The sequence below is a fragment of the Procambarus clarkii genome, chromosome 83 (assembly GCF_040958095.1).
Source record: "Procambarus clarkii isolate CNS0578487 chromosome 83, FALCON_Pclarkii_2.0, whole genome shotgun sequence".
Taxonomy (NCBI): Eukaryota; Metazoa; Arthropoda; class Malacostraca; order Decapoda; family Cambaridae; genus Procambarus; species Procambarus clarkii.
The window spans coordinates 3,666,731-3,682,345 of NC_091232.1; the positions used below are offsets into that span (position 1 = coordinate 3,666,731).

The following is a 15,615-nucleotide window of genomic DNA, read 5'->3' on the forward strand; positions in this document are numbered from 1 at the left end:
TTACTGAACACTAATATTTTCTTCTCCTACCACCCCTATTTTTTTATATTATTTATTTTATTTTATTACATAGCTACAGTATATATATATATATATATATATATATATATATATATATATATATATATATATATATATATATATATATATATATATATACGCACACACACACACACACACACATATATATACACACACACTACATGCGTAGCTCTCATCCTGTAAATACACTTAGGTAATTACACTTAGGTAATTACACACACACACACACACAGGACATTACTAGGAAGTGATGTGGTGGATGCTGACTCCATACACAGTTTCAAATGGAGATATGATACATCTCGAGAAGCTCAGAAATCTGTACACCTGTAATATCCTACTGCAGATTGACTGTTGAGAGGCAGGACCAAAGAGCTCAAGCACAACTAGGTGAGCGCACACACACACATTTGTTGTTTAACTTATCCTATAAAGCTGTCTAAACTTATGGCCTCCTCATATTCCTTGGCCTTTTCCTCAATCCCTTATTGGTGCTATGTTCTGCACCATACTGGGTTACTCCCTTGGCTTTTCAGCGTTTTGTTCATCACTATCAGCCCCCACATGATGATGGTTGATAATTTCCCAACTGTTTGGAAAACCCTTTCCATGAACATTTTTCCTCCTGTACTTATTTCTGTGGCTTTGCCATTTCTCTTTCTGATCACTCCCATATATACCACCTGCTCCCAGAGCCTAGCATCCTCATTGCAGAACATACCACAATATTGTATGCTCTTCATTAGCTGTTCTTTCTGTCTTTGTTCCTGTCATTGTGGTTGACTTTTGCAGTGCTCTTGTGGATCCAGTCTTTTTCTTTGCATCCTGTGATGGTTGAAATCCAATGCTGGCTGTTTGTTATCTCTGGCAAATATGAGTGAAATTTTGCAGTTCCCAGCCATATCGAAGTTACCATAAGTAAACTTGCGGATCTACCACTAAATAGGCAATTCGTGCTTGCAACATTTCCTTAAAAAAAAAAATCCTTATTCAGATTTGTACCCAGTCATTCTACTATCCACAACCGGTGGCAGGATTGTTGGGTGAGCATTACAGGGAATAAACTGCATGCTCTTAAGTGACCTTCCCTCTTAGCCTTCCTCCTGTCACCATAATAAATGTTATGGGAAACTGCTTTGGCTAGGTTGTGTATTGATCACACCCATTTAACTCGTGCTCAATTAATGGAGCTTCCTGTTCCACTTTTGTTTGAACTGCATTGTCCAACTTAGTTGTGCATCACCTTGTTGAATGTCCTGATTTTCAGGATGACCTTATGTCTTGCTTTCCTAATGTCACTAGGGGTCATTTGTTCTGATGCAGAATCCCTGACGAGTCCGATACCTTTGATATTGCTTGCATTGTTTTTTTTGTTATAGTACTGGCATCTAGTGATATTTAACACCTTTTGAATATCCATTGACAGTTGGTGCTACAGTCTTGGTACCTTCCTTTAACAATTACTTACCCTATAAAGCACCCTATTATTTTATACCATGACAATCTAATCAGCCCTATCTTTAAATAGTGTCCAAGTAAATATCAAAAGATGACACCAAGCCTGGAGGATTTAAGCATCATCTGTGGTGCAAAAGTCAAAAAGTCTTAATTGATATCTAAGATGCCAATATGAGAGCCAGAAGACAAAACTAGTGTTGTCCAAAACAACCTTCAATTTAAGTGCAAACACACCGTCGGCTAAAATACACAAAGTAGTAAAGTTTTAAAGGGGAGAATCACATGAACTAAGAAAAATACTAAACATTAGGTGTAAGGAATATACAGGTATAGGAGGAATAAATGAGATCCAAAGCTTCAAAAAGGCAATTTTTTAAATTGTCAACAAGGTAATTTCAGGTAACAACTTATACAGGTTTTAATGTAGTTTTATACATGTAATTTTATAATCTGATACACAAGACCTGAAGGAACATTACTGTATGGAGCACCTCTCAAAAATAAATTCTTGTATATAAAGATTTCATATGCTTTTCTATTAATTACATATAAATTGAATGATGTCAAAGTTAAATATAATGTATGCCAATCCATTATGATATATACCCAGTCATGCTTAATTAGGTTTTAATATTCTATCCCCACATTTCAACAACAGTGTTTATCGTGCCTGAACAGAGATAACAAATGTTCTATTTTTTCAAAGCTCAAAGGTAACCAAGTGTACTTTAAACATACGAACAGTGGTGCAATTAGTACAAGGGATGTAATACAAGGTGCTTTAAGGAGTACTGTACATGAATAGTATATCATTTGCTGCCAAGATTATGCCAGTTATCCCCTATCATCAGGATGTATAGAAATTTTGCAGCAGCTACAGGAAATTATCAGATTCTTATAGAAATTGATATAAATGCACCGAGCCATGAGGCCTATGTAGCAACAATGTCAATTACTGTACTTTACTAGATATTCATCGAAAGCACCAACTTCGTATTTCTTGACATAGGTCTTTTTAAAGTTTCAAGCCATACACGAGGGTGATTTCCCAATATCTTGTGGATAAAACATACACGAGGGTGATTTCCCAATATCTTGTGGATAAAACATACATGAGGGTAATTTCCCAATATCTTGTGGATAAAACATACATGAGGGTAATTTCCCAATATCTTGTGGATAAAACAAAATGGAAACTTAAGTATACCAGCAGGAAATGTTCAATCACAAAGTGATACCAGTATACAATAAAAAGCAAGTAGGATACTTAACATATCTCTAATAACAAATCAATGGCTTGTGGCCAATTAATTTAATAGGTAATAATTAAACTTTCCAAGCATGTACTGTATAAAATACTATCTGATAGCGAGCAAGTAATTACATATCAAAAGAAAGCACTGAGCCCAGATAGTTTTATAGGACTGTTGCAGAATATTCAAAACTTCCTAGACATTATTCAGGATCCCAATACGAGAGCAGAAATCCATGGGAAGGAGAAAATAGTTACAGGAAGCAAAACTCAATGAAGAAATTGCTTCGAATAACTCACCAGCTGGTGTTCGACCTGGGACCTAAATTGTGATCAAATCCAACAAAGCAAAAAAAAGTTGGTGCATTTTGCATAGCCTCAATTTTTCTTTTCTTTACATTAGCTGTTAATATTTCTAATTTACATGTATTTGCAAGACATGAGCTACAAGTAATTATCAATAGAAGGCACCAAACCGGAAAGGCTATGGAGCACCAACACGAGCTACAAAAGTTCCAACCAATAAACAAAATAAGACATTGCCATGAATGGAAAGATACATTACTTTGAAGTTGTTAAGTTTTAAAACTTAGGATATGTGAATGATGCCAGAGGACTTTGAATGAGGTTGAATGGAAAGTGGGAAAATAAAAGTACTGATAAAAATGAATGACACTAAAGGACTGTTCTAATTCTAATGCATGGGCATGAAACTGGTTTGGCCCAAACTGAATATCATGAGTTAGAGCAGTTGAGATGAAAACCTGAGAAGGATGTGTGGTATTGAATAAATAAAGAATGGTTATGTAATGGAATTATGAGGCAAGTGAAGGCATCCTAATATGTGTGCCATAATAGTAAAGTCATTTGGAAGCAATAATAAAGTAAAGTATATTAATGAGAAAGAAAAAAAAAAAGGAGAAGACTCAAGTGCGGGTGAATCAATATTGTGAGCAATCATGGAAAAATTGGTATGCATGCAAAGCAGCAATGAACATTACGGTGGTAGTTTTTAAGAGCCTGAAAACTTGATAATTTGATATCACAATTAGTACCAATACTTTATAACAGTGGTCTTTTGAAATGACCAAAAGGCCACCAAGGATATTTTTCTATACTGTACCATGTTAATGTGATAGTACCAAGGGTCATCCAAAATATCTTTAGCCCTCTCTTTCAAATAATACATCCATATTCTGTGTCATATTACTCCCTACCCAGTGAAAGTAGGAAACAGGGTAATGGTAAGACTTCCAAGGGCAGGAGAGAGTGGAAAATGCATTTACCACCCCAATGTATTAACAATAACATACTATCCATATATAATGTGCTAATGACAACACTAAATTTCTGAATTTTAAATTTAAGCATCTGATATATACACATACATTTATGGACTCCACATATATAATAATGTGATGCACGTATAAATATAATTTTATTGCACTAAAACAATGTGCATTGTCATCAGTTAAATGATATTCACTTAATGAGATCCTGGTACAGGTACTGTACTGAAATTTCAAAGTTTTTTCTAATGATCATGAAATTAAAAGGTTTAGCTGCCTATCTTATTATCTTACATAGTACAGTACAATATTACAAACTACAGTTACCCATGTTTATCAGCTATATTCAATCCATATACAGTACATGAAGTAAACCAATTGGATGTGATGGATGGCAAAGAATCAAAAGGTTTTCTAGCACATTGCTCAAATAATTAAATCAAGGTTCAGGTTATATGGAGAATAGCATGCTTTATTCATGAATGCAAGTCAACCCATTATAGGTGACTCAATCTACAGGCTTTAGAGTAATAAATCTTGATGCAACTATTGTCAAGATGAGCGTGGCTGCTGTAAAGCATCCAGCAAATATGTACCAAGATTCTTCATCAAAAACATCTGTGAAAGCTGGCACACTGTCATACACCTTGTTGACAATGCTAAGGGTGGCTTCATATTTGCGCTGAGCCTGGGTGGACATGATGACTTGGTTAATACCTTAAGATTTAAGGCAAAACTATATTAGAAAATTTCCAATAACTCACTCTTCCTAAATATTTTTCTTGGCAGTTGAATTAAAGTGATACACAATCAAATCTAAAAAATATATACAGTACAGGGTCAATTTTCAATTGTTCTTTATTTTTTCTTTTGAGATTTTGTTAGTTTTCCTTTAGATAACTTTTCTGTTGCCACATCCAATTTAACTTGGCTGCTTACTAGTTTATTGAAATGTGTAAGTATTTCTAAGGGCTCCAGATGCTTCGCTTGGAAGAGTAGTGTTCTACCATCCACTGAAATGAAAGATTTAAATTAACTATAGTTCAAAGAACACTGAACACATTACAATAAAATTGAGAATAATGGTTAGAATACTGCAAAGCTACACAAGCATGACACCATGCTTACAAACAAAATATCGTGCAATCAACGAACATCAGGCCTCCCTGCTTCTTGGCTCATAGTCTTTTAAAGCATCGTGATGACGACCTTGCCTCGCAGTCAATACTGTCCTGACTACCTCATTAATTACTTACTATAATACATCAATATATATGCTGTCGATTGTGTTTATAAATACTCTATACATATACAGTATAGTCAAAATATTCACCATGATCTGTATATCAATCTAATCACTAAATACCAGGCACTCATTTCTAGGGTTAAATACTGTAATGTCCATATATAAGTACTGTACTGTATATGCAGTATACTGTACTAGGTATGCAATTTTACTTTAAAAAATAAATTTCAGTTAGTTCTTCCATTACAATGCATATTAAAAACTTTAAAAGTAAATTATGAAAAATCAAATGTTTTCTTAAGATATAATGACAGTTTCAAATAACTACCTCAGTACATATAATATACTGTAGGTACTATTTTATAACAGTACATACAGAGTTGTATGTACTCCTCCAGAAATAAAAAATATATAAACTTATTGTACAAAGAAGTACAATATAGAGATCAGGAAATATTCAATAGGTTCCTGGGGATAGTATTCTGTAAATGATACCGATCACATTTCACATTTAAACCTACCAAGATTGACTTCTACAGTAGGGTCAGCTCTTGTAGACAATACATTAGTCTTCAACATGCAATTCAGATTGGTTTCCCGAACTCTCTCTATATAAAAGAAATTCAGCAGGCGCCTGAGGAAAAACAAATTAAGATTAGACACCACAGTATTATTGGAAATGAAAGTAAAATGCAATTACAGACAATTGAAATATACTCTTGAAGTTGGAAATACTGAATACTGTACTTTTTTTTTAAATATATATAATGAGATATGCATGGGGCAATATATAAGATTATATATTAATCTTAATATTATATAAGGTTCCTTATATATATACTATAAGGAACTGTATGGAAATAAATTTATTTAGAAATTAATTATCCCATGCATAAGTGTAAGTGTCAATTTTTTAATCCTTTTATTGATGTCTCACTCCACTCCAAAACAAGCTTTTCAGATGCAAGCTATTCTTAAGTCTGGATAAGGTGCTCCATTTCTGTCACTGTCCCCCCTTATTTACACAATATTTTAATAATTACTTATATACTATAATTATATATAACTATATAATTATTATATAATTAATTATATACTTATATCCCATTAAAAAAAAGTTACAGTATTTATGAATATGTAAAACATTAATAAAAGGAAGACACTTGCTATATATAAATATATTTTTATGATGGTTGTACTATATATAGACAGACAGATTTGATGTTATTATTCCCGTTATTATGATGTTATTATTATTATACACAGAATGTATGTGTATTATACATATATAAAATGCTAAACTGTAATGCCAATCCTGATCTCAAAAGCTTCATAGAAGATTGTAACAGAACCCATGAGCACCACACCAGAAATAAATACAGTTTTGATATTCCTAGAGTACGACTTAATCAAACCAGAAATGCTCTACAAATCAAGGGGCCCAGAATGTGGAATGACCTTCCCAACCATGTTAAAGACAGTACCTCTCTCAACCAGTTTAAGTTAAAAACGAAGCTATACCTAATAAATTCCCTGTAACCTACCTTACCCCTCTATTGTCAACCCATGTATGTCTTGTTTTTTTTTTGTTTTTCAAATCAACACTGTTTTAATGTAATTTTCTGTAATAATTTGTAATTGTATTTGTGCTGTTTTTTCAACAATGTTCCCCCCTCTTTTACCTCTATTTTTATTTGTACTCAACGCATTTTTTTCTTTTTACCCATTAGTTTTAAGCTTTAGTCAGTAGTGTTTTTTCCTGCCCGAAACGCTTTGCGTAATAGTGGCTTTAGGCATTGTATGTACTAGCTCTATCTATAAAGCCAACAAACTTTGTAAAATCTCTTTATGTATGTACCTTTGCCTAAATAAAAATTATTATTATTATTATTATTAACAAGTTCAGGTTTCCTATCACTTAATGGCCCTGTTCACCTAGTAGTAAATAGATACCCAGTAGTTAGTCAGCTTATTTTCGGAGGTCAGTAGTTCAATTTTACAGGGAAACTTTGATATAATGCTGATATCATGTTCATTCATATTATTTATTTACCAGTACCATATAGCAAATTATAATGCAGACGAGGAGTCACAATAACGTGGCTGAAATATGTTGACCAAACCACACACTAGAAAGTGAAGGGACGACGACGTTTCAGTCCGTCCTGGACCATTCTCAAGTCGATTGTGAGAATTCTCACAATCAACTTGAAAATAGTCCAGGACGGACCAAAATGTTGTCGTCCCTTCACTTTCTAGTGTGTGGTTTGATCAACAAATTATAATGCTTGATGTGATTAATTCAAGGCTTTGAAGGTGAGAAGAGTTGTGAATACAAACTGGTGCATAAGTATACTGAGCACCAAAAATACTTTAATGCAAGAAATGCGGGCACAGGCAAGTGGCTCCCAAAATCTTTGTTAATATTATATATTTGGTGTTTACTTCTAATACATAGTTATATACAAGCATAACTATCATATAATAAAGAGTTTACCAAAAACTGACAGTCAAACTGCTTTGTGCATTTGATCAAGTTTGTGAACATTAGGATATGTTGCATTGTTTTTATGAAGCCCAGACTACTGTATATATTACATCATTGTACTCGAGTCAATAACTATATGCATCCTAATTATATTTTATCTGTCAATACCATTGTACAGTATTGTGGTTTTTACATTTTATTTCTACAAAATTGTAGAAATATCTAGGAGCAACCTGTCTCTGCAACTATGTATGTACTGTTCCTAAATAAATTATTATTATTATTACATGCTCGAGGCTGGAGTGAAGCTCGGAGTCAATAATTCCCGGGTAACGGGTACAGAAGCCATAACCCATAGTCTAGTGGCTATGACAGTAGCTACAACTAACACAACTACAACTCTTGCCAGTGTATCATTATTTATAATGGTGATGGCATTTAGGCTCTCACCAGGCACCCTGTAACACCCTCCCAGCCTACACTTGGGTGCCCCACGCAAGCACACACACACACACTTTGGTTTCCTCTACATGGATTTACCTCACAACAATGGCCTTTTCTTCCAGGGGGTCGAAGGAGAAGGTTATCTTCTTGACCGGAGTGAGGTTAAGCAGCTTGCTCTGCTTGCCCAGGGCTGCGTAGAGCCCGGCACTTCTGGTGAAGGTTCCTTGGAACGTGTAAGGTAGTGCCATATTGAATTTCTTCCCCCCTCTACGACCCCCCCTGGTACCATCCCGTCAACACCCCCCCCCCCCCAATTACCCTCCCTTCTATAAAACCCATATTTATTTATTTAGTTATATATATATATACATGGAGATACAATACTAAATTGATGATACTAAATATTCGCTTATATTTTGTCTAGTTCCATTGTTTGCTTTGTATTAACAAGCTTAGGTAAACAGAACAATGTGCTGCTACCCTATTATATGTGAAAGATTACACAGTGTAAATAAAAAACTAGCTATAAGTTCACCTAATATCCCCATACAGTTGTTAATTTATAAAGCAGCACAGATATGAGCCGCAAAGAACTGCAGAAGGCCTATTAGCCCATACGATGCAGCTCCTATTCTTACCCAACAATAGGCCCACACATGGATAATAATATGCACTTATAACAGGAACATAATTGAATCTGCTTTAATACATATCACAAAAGAAAGTAATTTGAACATTAACAGTGGTTTATATAACTTAGATCCATTTTTGATAGATCAATTAAAGGGCAATTTGAGTAGGATCATTGATACACATTTGTCTCACTAATTCATTGTAAATATTTACCATCTTATACTATTATTATCCATGTGTGGGCCTCTTGGTGGGTAAGAATAGGAGCTGCATCATATGGGCCAATAGGCCTTCTGCAGTTCTGACTTCAGAACTGCCTTAATTCTGTTGTTGTTTTAGATTTAGCTACTCAGAATACGAAGTGTCCATGTAGCACGGGCTATGGTGAACCCGTAAGGGTTTGCAGTTCTTATGCGGCTCATATTTGTGTCCACTTAATTACCATTCATTTTTCATTGTACCTCACTTCACTTCACCTCTCTCTCCTGCCTATGTATATGTCCAATACTTGATCTGTAAACACCATTTGGTCACCATTTGGTCCGGGAGACATCTCCCGTCACGCAGGGTGCAGTTGCGCCTCCACAGATCTCCAGTATCATCTTTTGATACTGGTAATGGCTCAAAAGGGCCACCACTTACGGGCTATTCATGCCCGTGCCACCTCTTGGGTGGCTTAATCTTCATCAATCAATCAATCAAGACCTGTAAACACGGGAGACATCTCCCGTCACGCAGGGTGCAGTCGCTCCTCCACAGATCTCCAGTATCATCTATTGATACTGGTGATGGCTCAAAAGGGCCACCACTTACGGGCTATTCATGCCAGTGCTACCTCTTGGGTGGCTTAATCTTTATCAATCAATCGACCTGTAAATCATTCCTTCTGAAGATGTATTAATATACGAAAGTACTGAAGAAAATTCCTGTTTCAATTCTTCCTCCGTGGTCTGACATTGTCACATTTTTCATCACGTATTAATTTTCGTGATTTACACACATATATATATGTGTGTGTATGTATATATATATATATATATATATATATATATATATATATATATATATATATATATATATATATATATATATCAGGTAGTCATTGACCTTATGCTCACCATCTAGGGGACCTCGACGGGGACAGGAAGCCGACGGCTTATCACAGATCTCTCATTTCTCTTGGGAATTTTTTTAACTGGATTTTGAAATCCAGTTGAATAATGTTGTTACATTTACGACTTTGGCGAGTAGGCGATTCCATGGGTTTATAAACCTATATATACGTGAAAAACTATGTTTTCTGTCCTATATTGTAGGATGGTTAATACTAATTCACTTTGTTGGGAACAGGAAGCCAGTATAATTAAACTTATCGAGGTCCCCCGGTATAGGCTAACTGCTGACCTTTTCCAGGATGCAACCCACAACAGTTGCTAAACTCCTTATAAGTACTGCTAGGTGAACAGAAGCATCAGGTGAAAGGAAACGTGCCAAACCTTTTCTGTCCCGCTTGAGCATTGAACTCAGGGTAAATAATACCCAAGAAAATTATATTTTCCTGAATTTACCTGAGAGCCACCATCTTTCTAGTGGCAGTGACGGGTATTGGAAGCCAGCGGCTTGTTAAAAGTCCCTCCCCCCCCCATTTATTCTAATGATTTTGTCAGTTGGATTTTGAACTGCAGAATTTAAAGTCTTGGCATTTACGGCTTCGGCGGGTAAGCAGTTTCGTGTGTCTATAACCCTATGGGTGAAAAAGCATCTCTTTTGTCTTACATTGTTGCTTGTTGTGATTGAAGCTGTTATATGATATACATTTAACCTTTTAAATCAGTGGTCTGGATTAATATACTCCAACATGTTCAGTATTTTAGAGATCTTATGATGATATCTGTCATGTCTGGTTTGCAGAGTTGTTAGTTCTGAGGCCCTCGACTGTTCCAGGTATGAAAGTTGACAGTAGTGGGATGATTTTTGTCAATGTGTGATGAACTTTCACCAAAACAGATATGTCCTTTTGAAGGTTGTCTCCATGCTTGGATACAATAGCTCAGATGGAGATGTACCACTCAACAGATCAAAGATTTGTACAGTTGAATAGCTACTTTCTTTTCCTTGAAGTCAAAGATTTGTTTGACTATTCCTATATTGGGTTTGGTTGGCTTTTTATTACTGTAGCTCTCACTTGTTATGCAGTTACACTGAGGGTAGGTCAAAACTCCTAAGTCCTTTAATTCTTCATCAATCTGATATATGGTAGTGTAATTGTTGATTTTACGAGTTGTGGAGTTCATGTAGATATCCTTGCAAAGTCTCAGTATCGTTTTCGCTTCAAACTTTGCCATAGATCTTAGTTTCATCTGCAAATTTAATTATATGATTTATAATACTCTTATCTATGTCACTGATCAATTTGACAAAAAAAGGAGTTGGCCCCAAAATGAAACCTAATGTGATACCCTACTCGCCACATATGTCCTAACAGATTCAACACGACTCATTTAACACGACGCTTTGCTTTCTTTTGTTGTAACCATTTTTCAGGCATTCTAGTATTTTACCATTGATTTCATGCGCTTGGAATATAGACATTTATTGGTGCGTCGATTGAGCGTACAGCTGATGTTTTTGTCTCAATAAACATACTTGAATAATACCTCAATAATACATACTCATTATTACTACTATCCCCTACACCTTACTTTCCTCCTCAGCCCTCTCTTGCCTATTTATTGCCTGTCTCTACCTCCTCATCACCACGGGAGACATCTCCCGTCACACAGGGTGCAGTTGCACCTCCACAGATCTCCAGTATCAGCTCTTGATACTGGTGATGGCTCAATAGGGCCACCACTTATGAGCTATTCATGCCCGTGCCACCTTTTGGGTGGCTTCATCTTCATCTTAACACATTCACATGGGAGACATCTCCCGTCACGCAGGGTGCAGTCGCACCTCCACAGATCTCCAGTATCATCAATTGATACTGGTGATGGCTCAAAAGGGCCACCACTTACGGGCTATTCATGCCCGTGCGACCTTTAGGGTGGCTTAATCTTCATCAATCAATCAATCTCCTCATCACAATCGACTTGAGAATGGTCCAAGACGGACCGAAACGTCGTCGTCCCTTCAACTTCTAGTGTGTGGTCTGGTCAACATACTTGAACTTTGGAATACAAAATTAAATTACAGTTTGTACACGAAGCATTATATACGCATTTGTTACACTTATATTTTTAAAAAATTCTCGCAAGTGCTATATAGTCTCAATGGCTTAGCGCTCTCTCTTGATAATTACCTTACCTTTCAAATCATCGAGCGACATCCCCACATGAAGTATAAATATTTAATTGAAAGCTGAAAAAAGAAACATACATGCAACCATGGTGATGGCGACGAGTTGAAACGCACATCATTCCATGTTTTAAAAACAATTATATGAGAGAACACCAAGTCAGGAAATAATCAAAACATCTGCAGGTATTTCATATAGGGAGGTCCAAGGCCCAAGAGCTAGATCTCGCTTCCCAAAGCCACAGATAAGAAATTCCAATAGTGGTGAATATCTGAGTACAAACGTACAAATATAACTCGGTAGCAAATTAGGAGTTTGTGTTAATATGAGATTTTAAGATGTATATTGTGGGAGCGTTGAGGTGAGGGAACCAACGGCTCAGTCTTACTCCAGGCAGGAAGTCGAGAACGCCATTTTCAACATTTTGAAGTCTGAGATTTCCATAGTTTCGTCCTTAAGTTAGCAACTATTGTAGAGTTCATGTACCCTGTTGGGCAGCGTAAGTATTCGTCAAGAGTCCACCTCCATTAAAGTACACGTAGCCTTAGACCATAGCAAGGAAGGAACTGAAGAATGTTTTGTTAGTAGGGCAGTGACACAAACGGAACTGTGACCTTGTTTGTGTGTGTGAGAGACTTACAGAACCATACTGGCAGCAACACCCTACCCATGCAGCCAAGACCAGTCACGGCAGGTGGGTTACCTGCGTCCTGCAAGTTCAAAGTAATTATAGGGACGAACGAGGTGGTTTGGCCAGAGAGAGAGAAGACTGGGGTCAAGAGCCTCCAACCCCCCAGAGCTCCCCTGGATCGCGCAAGTAGGACAAATCATCCTTGGCGTCACAATATGACAGGATTCTGCTCAAGTTATTAGCTTCAATTGCTATCAGAAATGCCAATCGTGAAGACCTTTTCATGAAGGATGTAGCAGGATGGGTCGCCAACATTGGACCAAGTATCATGCTTGACATGGATTTAAGCGTAATTGTAAAATATTTATTCTATAATACCAGCTGTAGTAGATAACTCATTATTGGCTCCTTCCATAAAACCTGAAGTTGGTGATTAAATATAAAATTTAACAATCTTTAACCATACTCGGTGACATGCTACACATCTCAAGTTACTCGGGAGATTTTTATTAAAATTTTCTATCTAGCAAGGAAAAGGTGCATTTCTTTTGCATGTTTTCACTGTAGCATTTGCTAAAATAATACATTCTGTTATGTCAACAGTTTTGGATGCTGTAATAGCATATCAGTCACTGTACAGAAGGCAGGTCACACAAATTTTAGAACCTAAGAACCCAAGATATTCATTGAGTGGGTGAAGCTTATTGTATAGTGTGAGTGCATAATGCGGTTTACAAAAACTAAGTTTTGGGTCAAGTTCTCTGTTTTCTAATGTGCTCCTAACCTAAAATAACCTAACATATCCAGTCCTTATCTAGCTTATGTAGCCTCTTAAAAAACTATATTTAACCTAATCTAACCTAACACATCCAGAAAGTTTAGATGAGTGTGGCCTATGTGAAGGTAAGTTGTTAAAAGAATGATGTTTTAATGCAATAGACAATAGGAAAATTATAAAAAAATGGGTTGAAACTACAACTGATTAATGTGTTAGTTTTATTAGGGTAAGCAATGTACAGCATTTGCATATAAAAAAGTAGTTTTATAAAATATAACCTATGCATTTGCCCAAAAAAAACTCTAGTGTTAAAAATGGATCTCGCACAATGCTCCTTGCTATCTGATTCTGTTTACTACTAGAAAAAGAAGCTGCCTTACCTAATAAATCAAACCTAACCCACAAACTTTCATTCACTGTTAGGGTTGTCATGATACTTGTATATACAATATTATGACAATTTGATAATGTTTTGAGGCTTGTGCAGTTTTTAGAACAAGAATGCTTTAATATATAATACAGTGCATTTTTTTTGTTTAAGTAACATCAGTAGGCTAACAAGCTGCTGTCACATTTATCGCCCTAACAAAAATTTGTATTTTCTGTACCTAGATATTTGTTGAAAGAAAAGTTTAGCCTTGGTATTACCTTCAGAAGCCATATGATGAGCTGTTGAAATATCCCCTGCCTATCTTAAATCAAATATGACTGCTTTCTACCCCAAACCAGCACACAAATACTGTACTGTATTTATATGTGCAAAGCTGTCGTGTTGAATTCATTGCTATGAAGCACATTCGTGCTTATTGAGGTAACAGCCATAAAAATAGGCATTACATTTTAGGAATTGCCCAGTGAACTAATTTGTGATCCATGACATCATTCAAGTTGGTAAAAATTACCGTATTTGCCGGCATAAAAGATGCACCCTTCCCATAGGATGCACCCCTATTTTACAAGGATATTTTGTGGAAAAAACTATTTTAGTATGTTTAATCATCCATTTATTGAAAGATTTTAAAGTGGATTTTGTACCCCAACTCTTACCTCCCCTAAGATCACCTGTATAGTTTATATTTTGGGTAAGAGAATTGCTATACAGGATTTTAAATTTGTATTTCTGGATGTGATGTTTTGTGTTGCCGCATCTGGCTACCAGGGCGGCGCACCTGGTGGTGGCACACCGTCCCGACGCTCTGGTTTTGTTGTCATTCATTTGTTGCAAATGGCTGACAGGCAAATGAAAGTTTAACATTTCTTTTATATTTCTGGGAGAATTTTTTCATTTTAGATACAGTAATGAATAAATGTTTCTTAAAGGTAGTAGTAGTAGTAGGCATCCTTCAGTCTCGGGAGACTATGGAGTTGCGCCCTCTTAAAGGTAACACATGCATTAATGTATGACATATATTGGGTGTGGGTTATGTATGTGGTGAGATGTGCACTTCCTTCATAACTGCTGACATATCGTAAAAATATTTTTTTTTGTAAGTTTGTGATATAACTGATTTGTGATGCCCGACTATGATAACTCGGCTTTTCAGTATTTTATTGTTAGTAATACAATTTACTGTAATAATTGGCTTGTTTTAAATATTTTATTATTAGCAACGATTTTTATGCCTAGCAAACTTACCCAGTGTGCTCATCCGGCTCCCTAGCCTATGGCACTAGGTGTCCCATCCGTAATTACGGCATATGGCCGTAATTAGATGTAGGGCAATTTTTTTATATATATTTAAAAAATATAAAAAGTGCCCCATTTTATACTCCGGCAAATATAGTACAGGTACCATAATTAATTTACCACAAAACATTCATCAGGTTTCTTGGTAGTAATTAAAGGTACAACTCCTATTGTGCATGATTTGGTTACTTTTACTGTACTATATAGTGTCTTAATATTTCCGTTGTAAGGCATGGCAGATTTATAATACAGTACCTAAACCAAAAATATCAATATTTTAAATATTTAATTTACAAACACATTTTTACACTAATTTTATACATTAAAGTAATATGAGGATGGGTTGCCCCTTCCAGTTTGACACATTAG

The 15,615-nt window shown here is 35.8% G+C and overlaps 2 protein-coding genes across 5 annotated transcripts in view; one reads left to right on the plus strand and one right to left on the minus strand.

The window, feature by feature from the left end:
• Window positions 1-1,856: 1,856 nt before the first annotated feature.
• mRpL53 (mitochondrial ribosomal protein L53) lies at window positions 1,857-8,496 on the minus strand. The gene is made up of 3 exons (XM_045759496.2): window positions 8,316-8,496; window positions 5,809-5,921; window positions 1,857-5,054 (listed from the first exon to the last, which is right to left on the minus strand). Exons 1-3 carry the CDS (start codon window positions 8,465-8,467, stop codon window positions 4,900-4,902), a joined length of 420 nt encoding a protein of 139 aa, XP_045615452.1. The 5' UTR covers window positions 8,468-8,496; the 3' UTR covers window positions 1,857-4,899.
• A 4,025-nt stretch (window positions 8,497-12,521) lies between these two features.
• AGO1 (protein argonaute-2) overlaps window positions 12,522-15,615 on the plus strand; it is a 50,476-nt gene continuing 47,382 nt past the window's right edge. The window contains exon 1 of one of the 4 annotated variants that reach the window (XM_045759492.2): window positions 12,522-12,649. In XM_045759492.2, the coding sequence (XP_045615448.1) occupies window positions 12,631-12,649 (19 nt within the window). In that variant the 5' untranslated portion in view covers window positions 12,522-12,630. Of the gene's footprint in view, window positions 12,650-12,692; window positions 12,845-15,615 lie in introns of those variants that run through there. The other 3 variants (XM_045759493.2, XM_069316295.1, XM_069316294.1) reach the window with 3 other exon arrangements.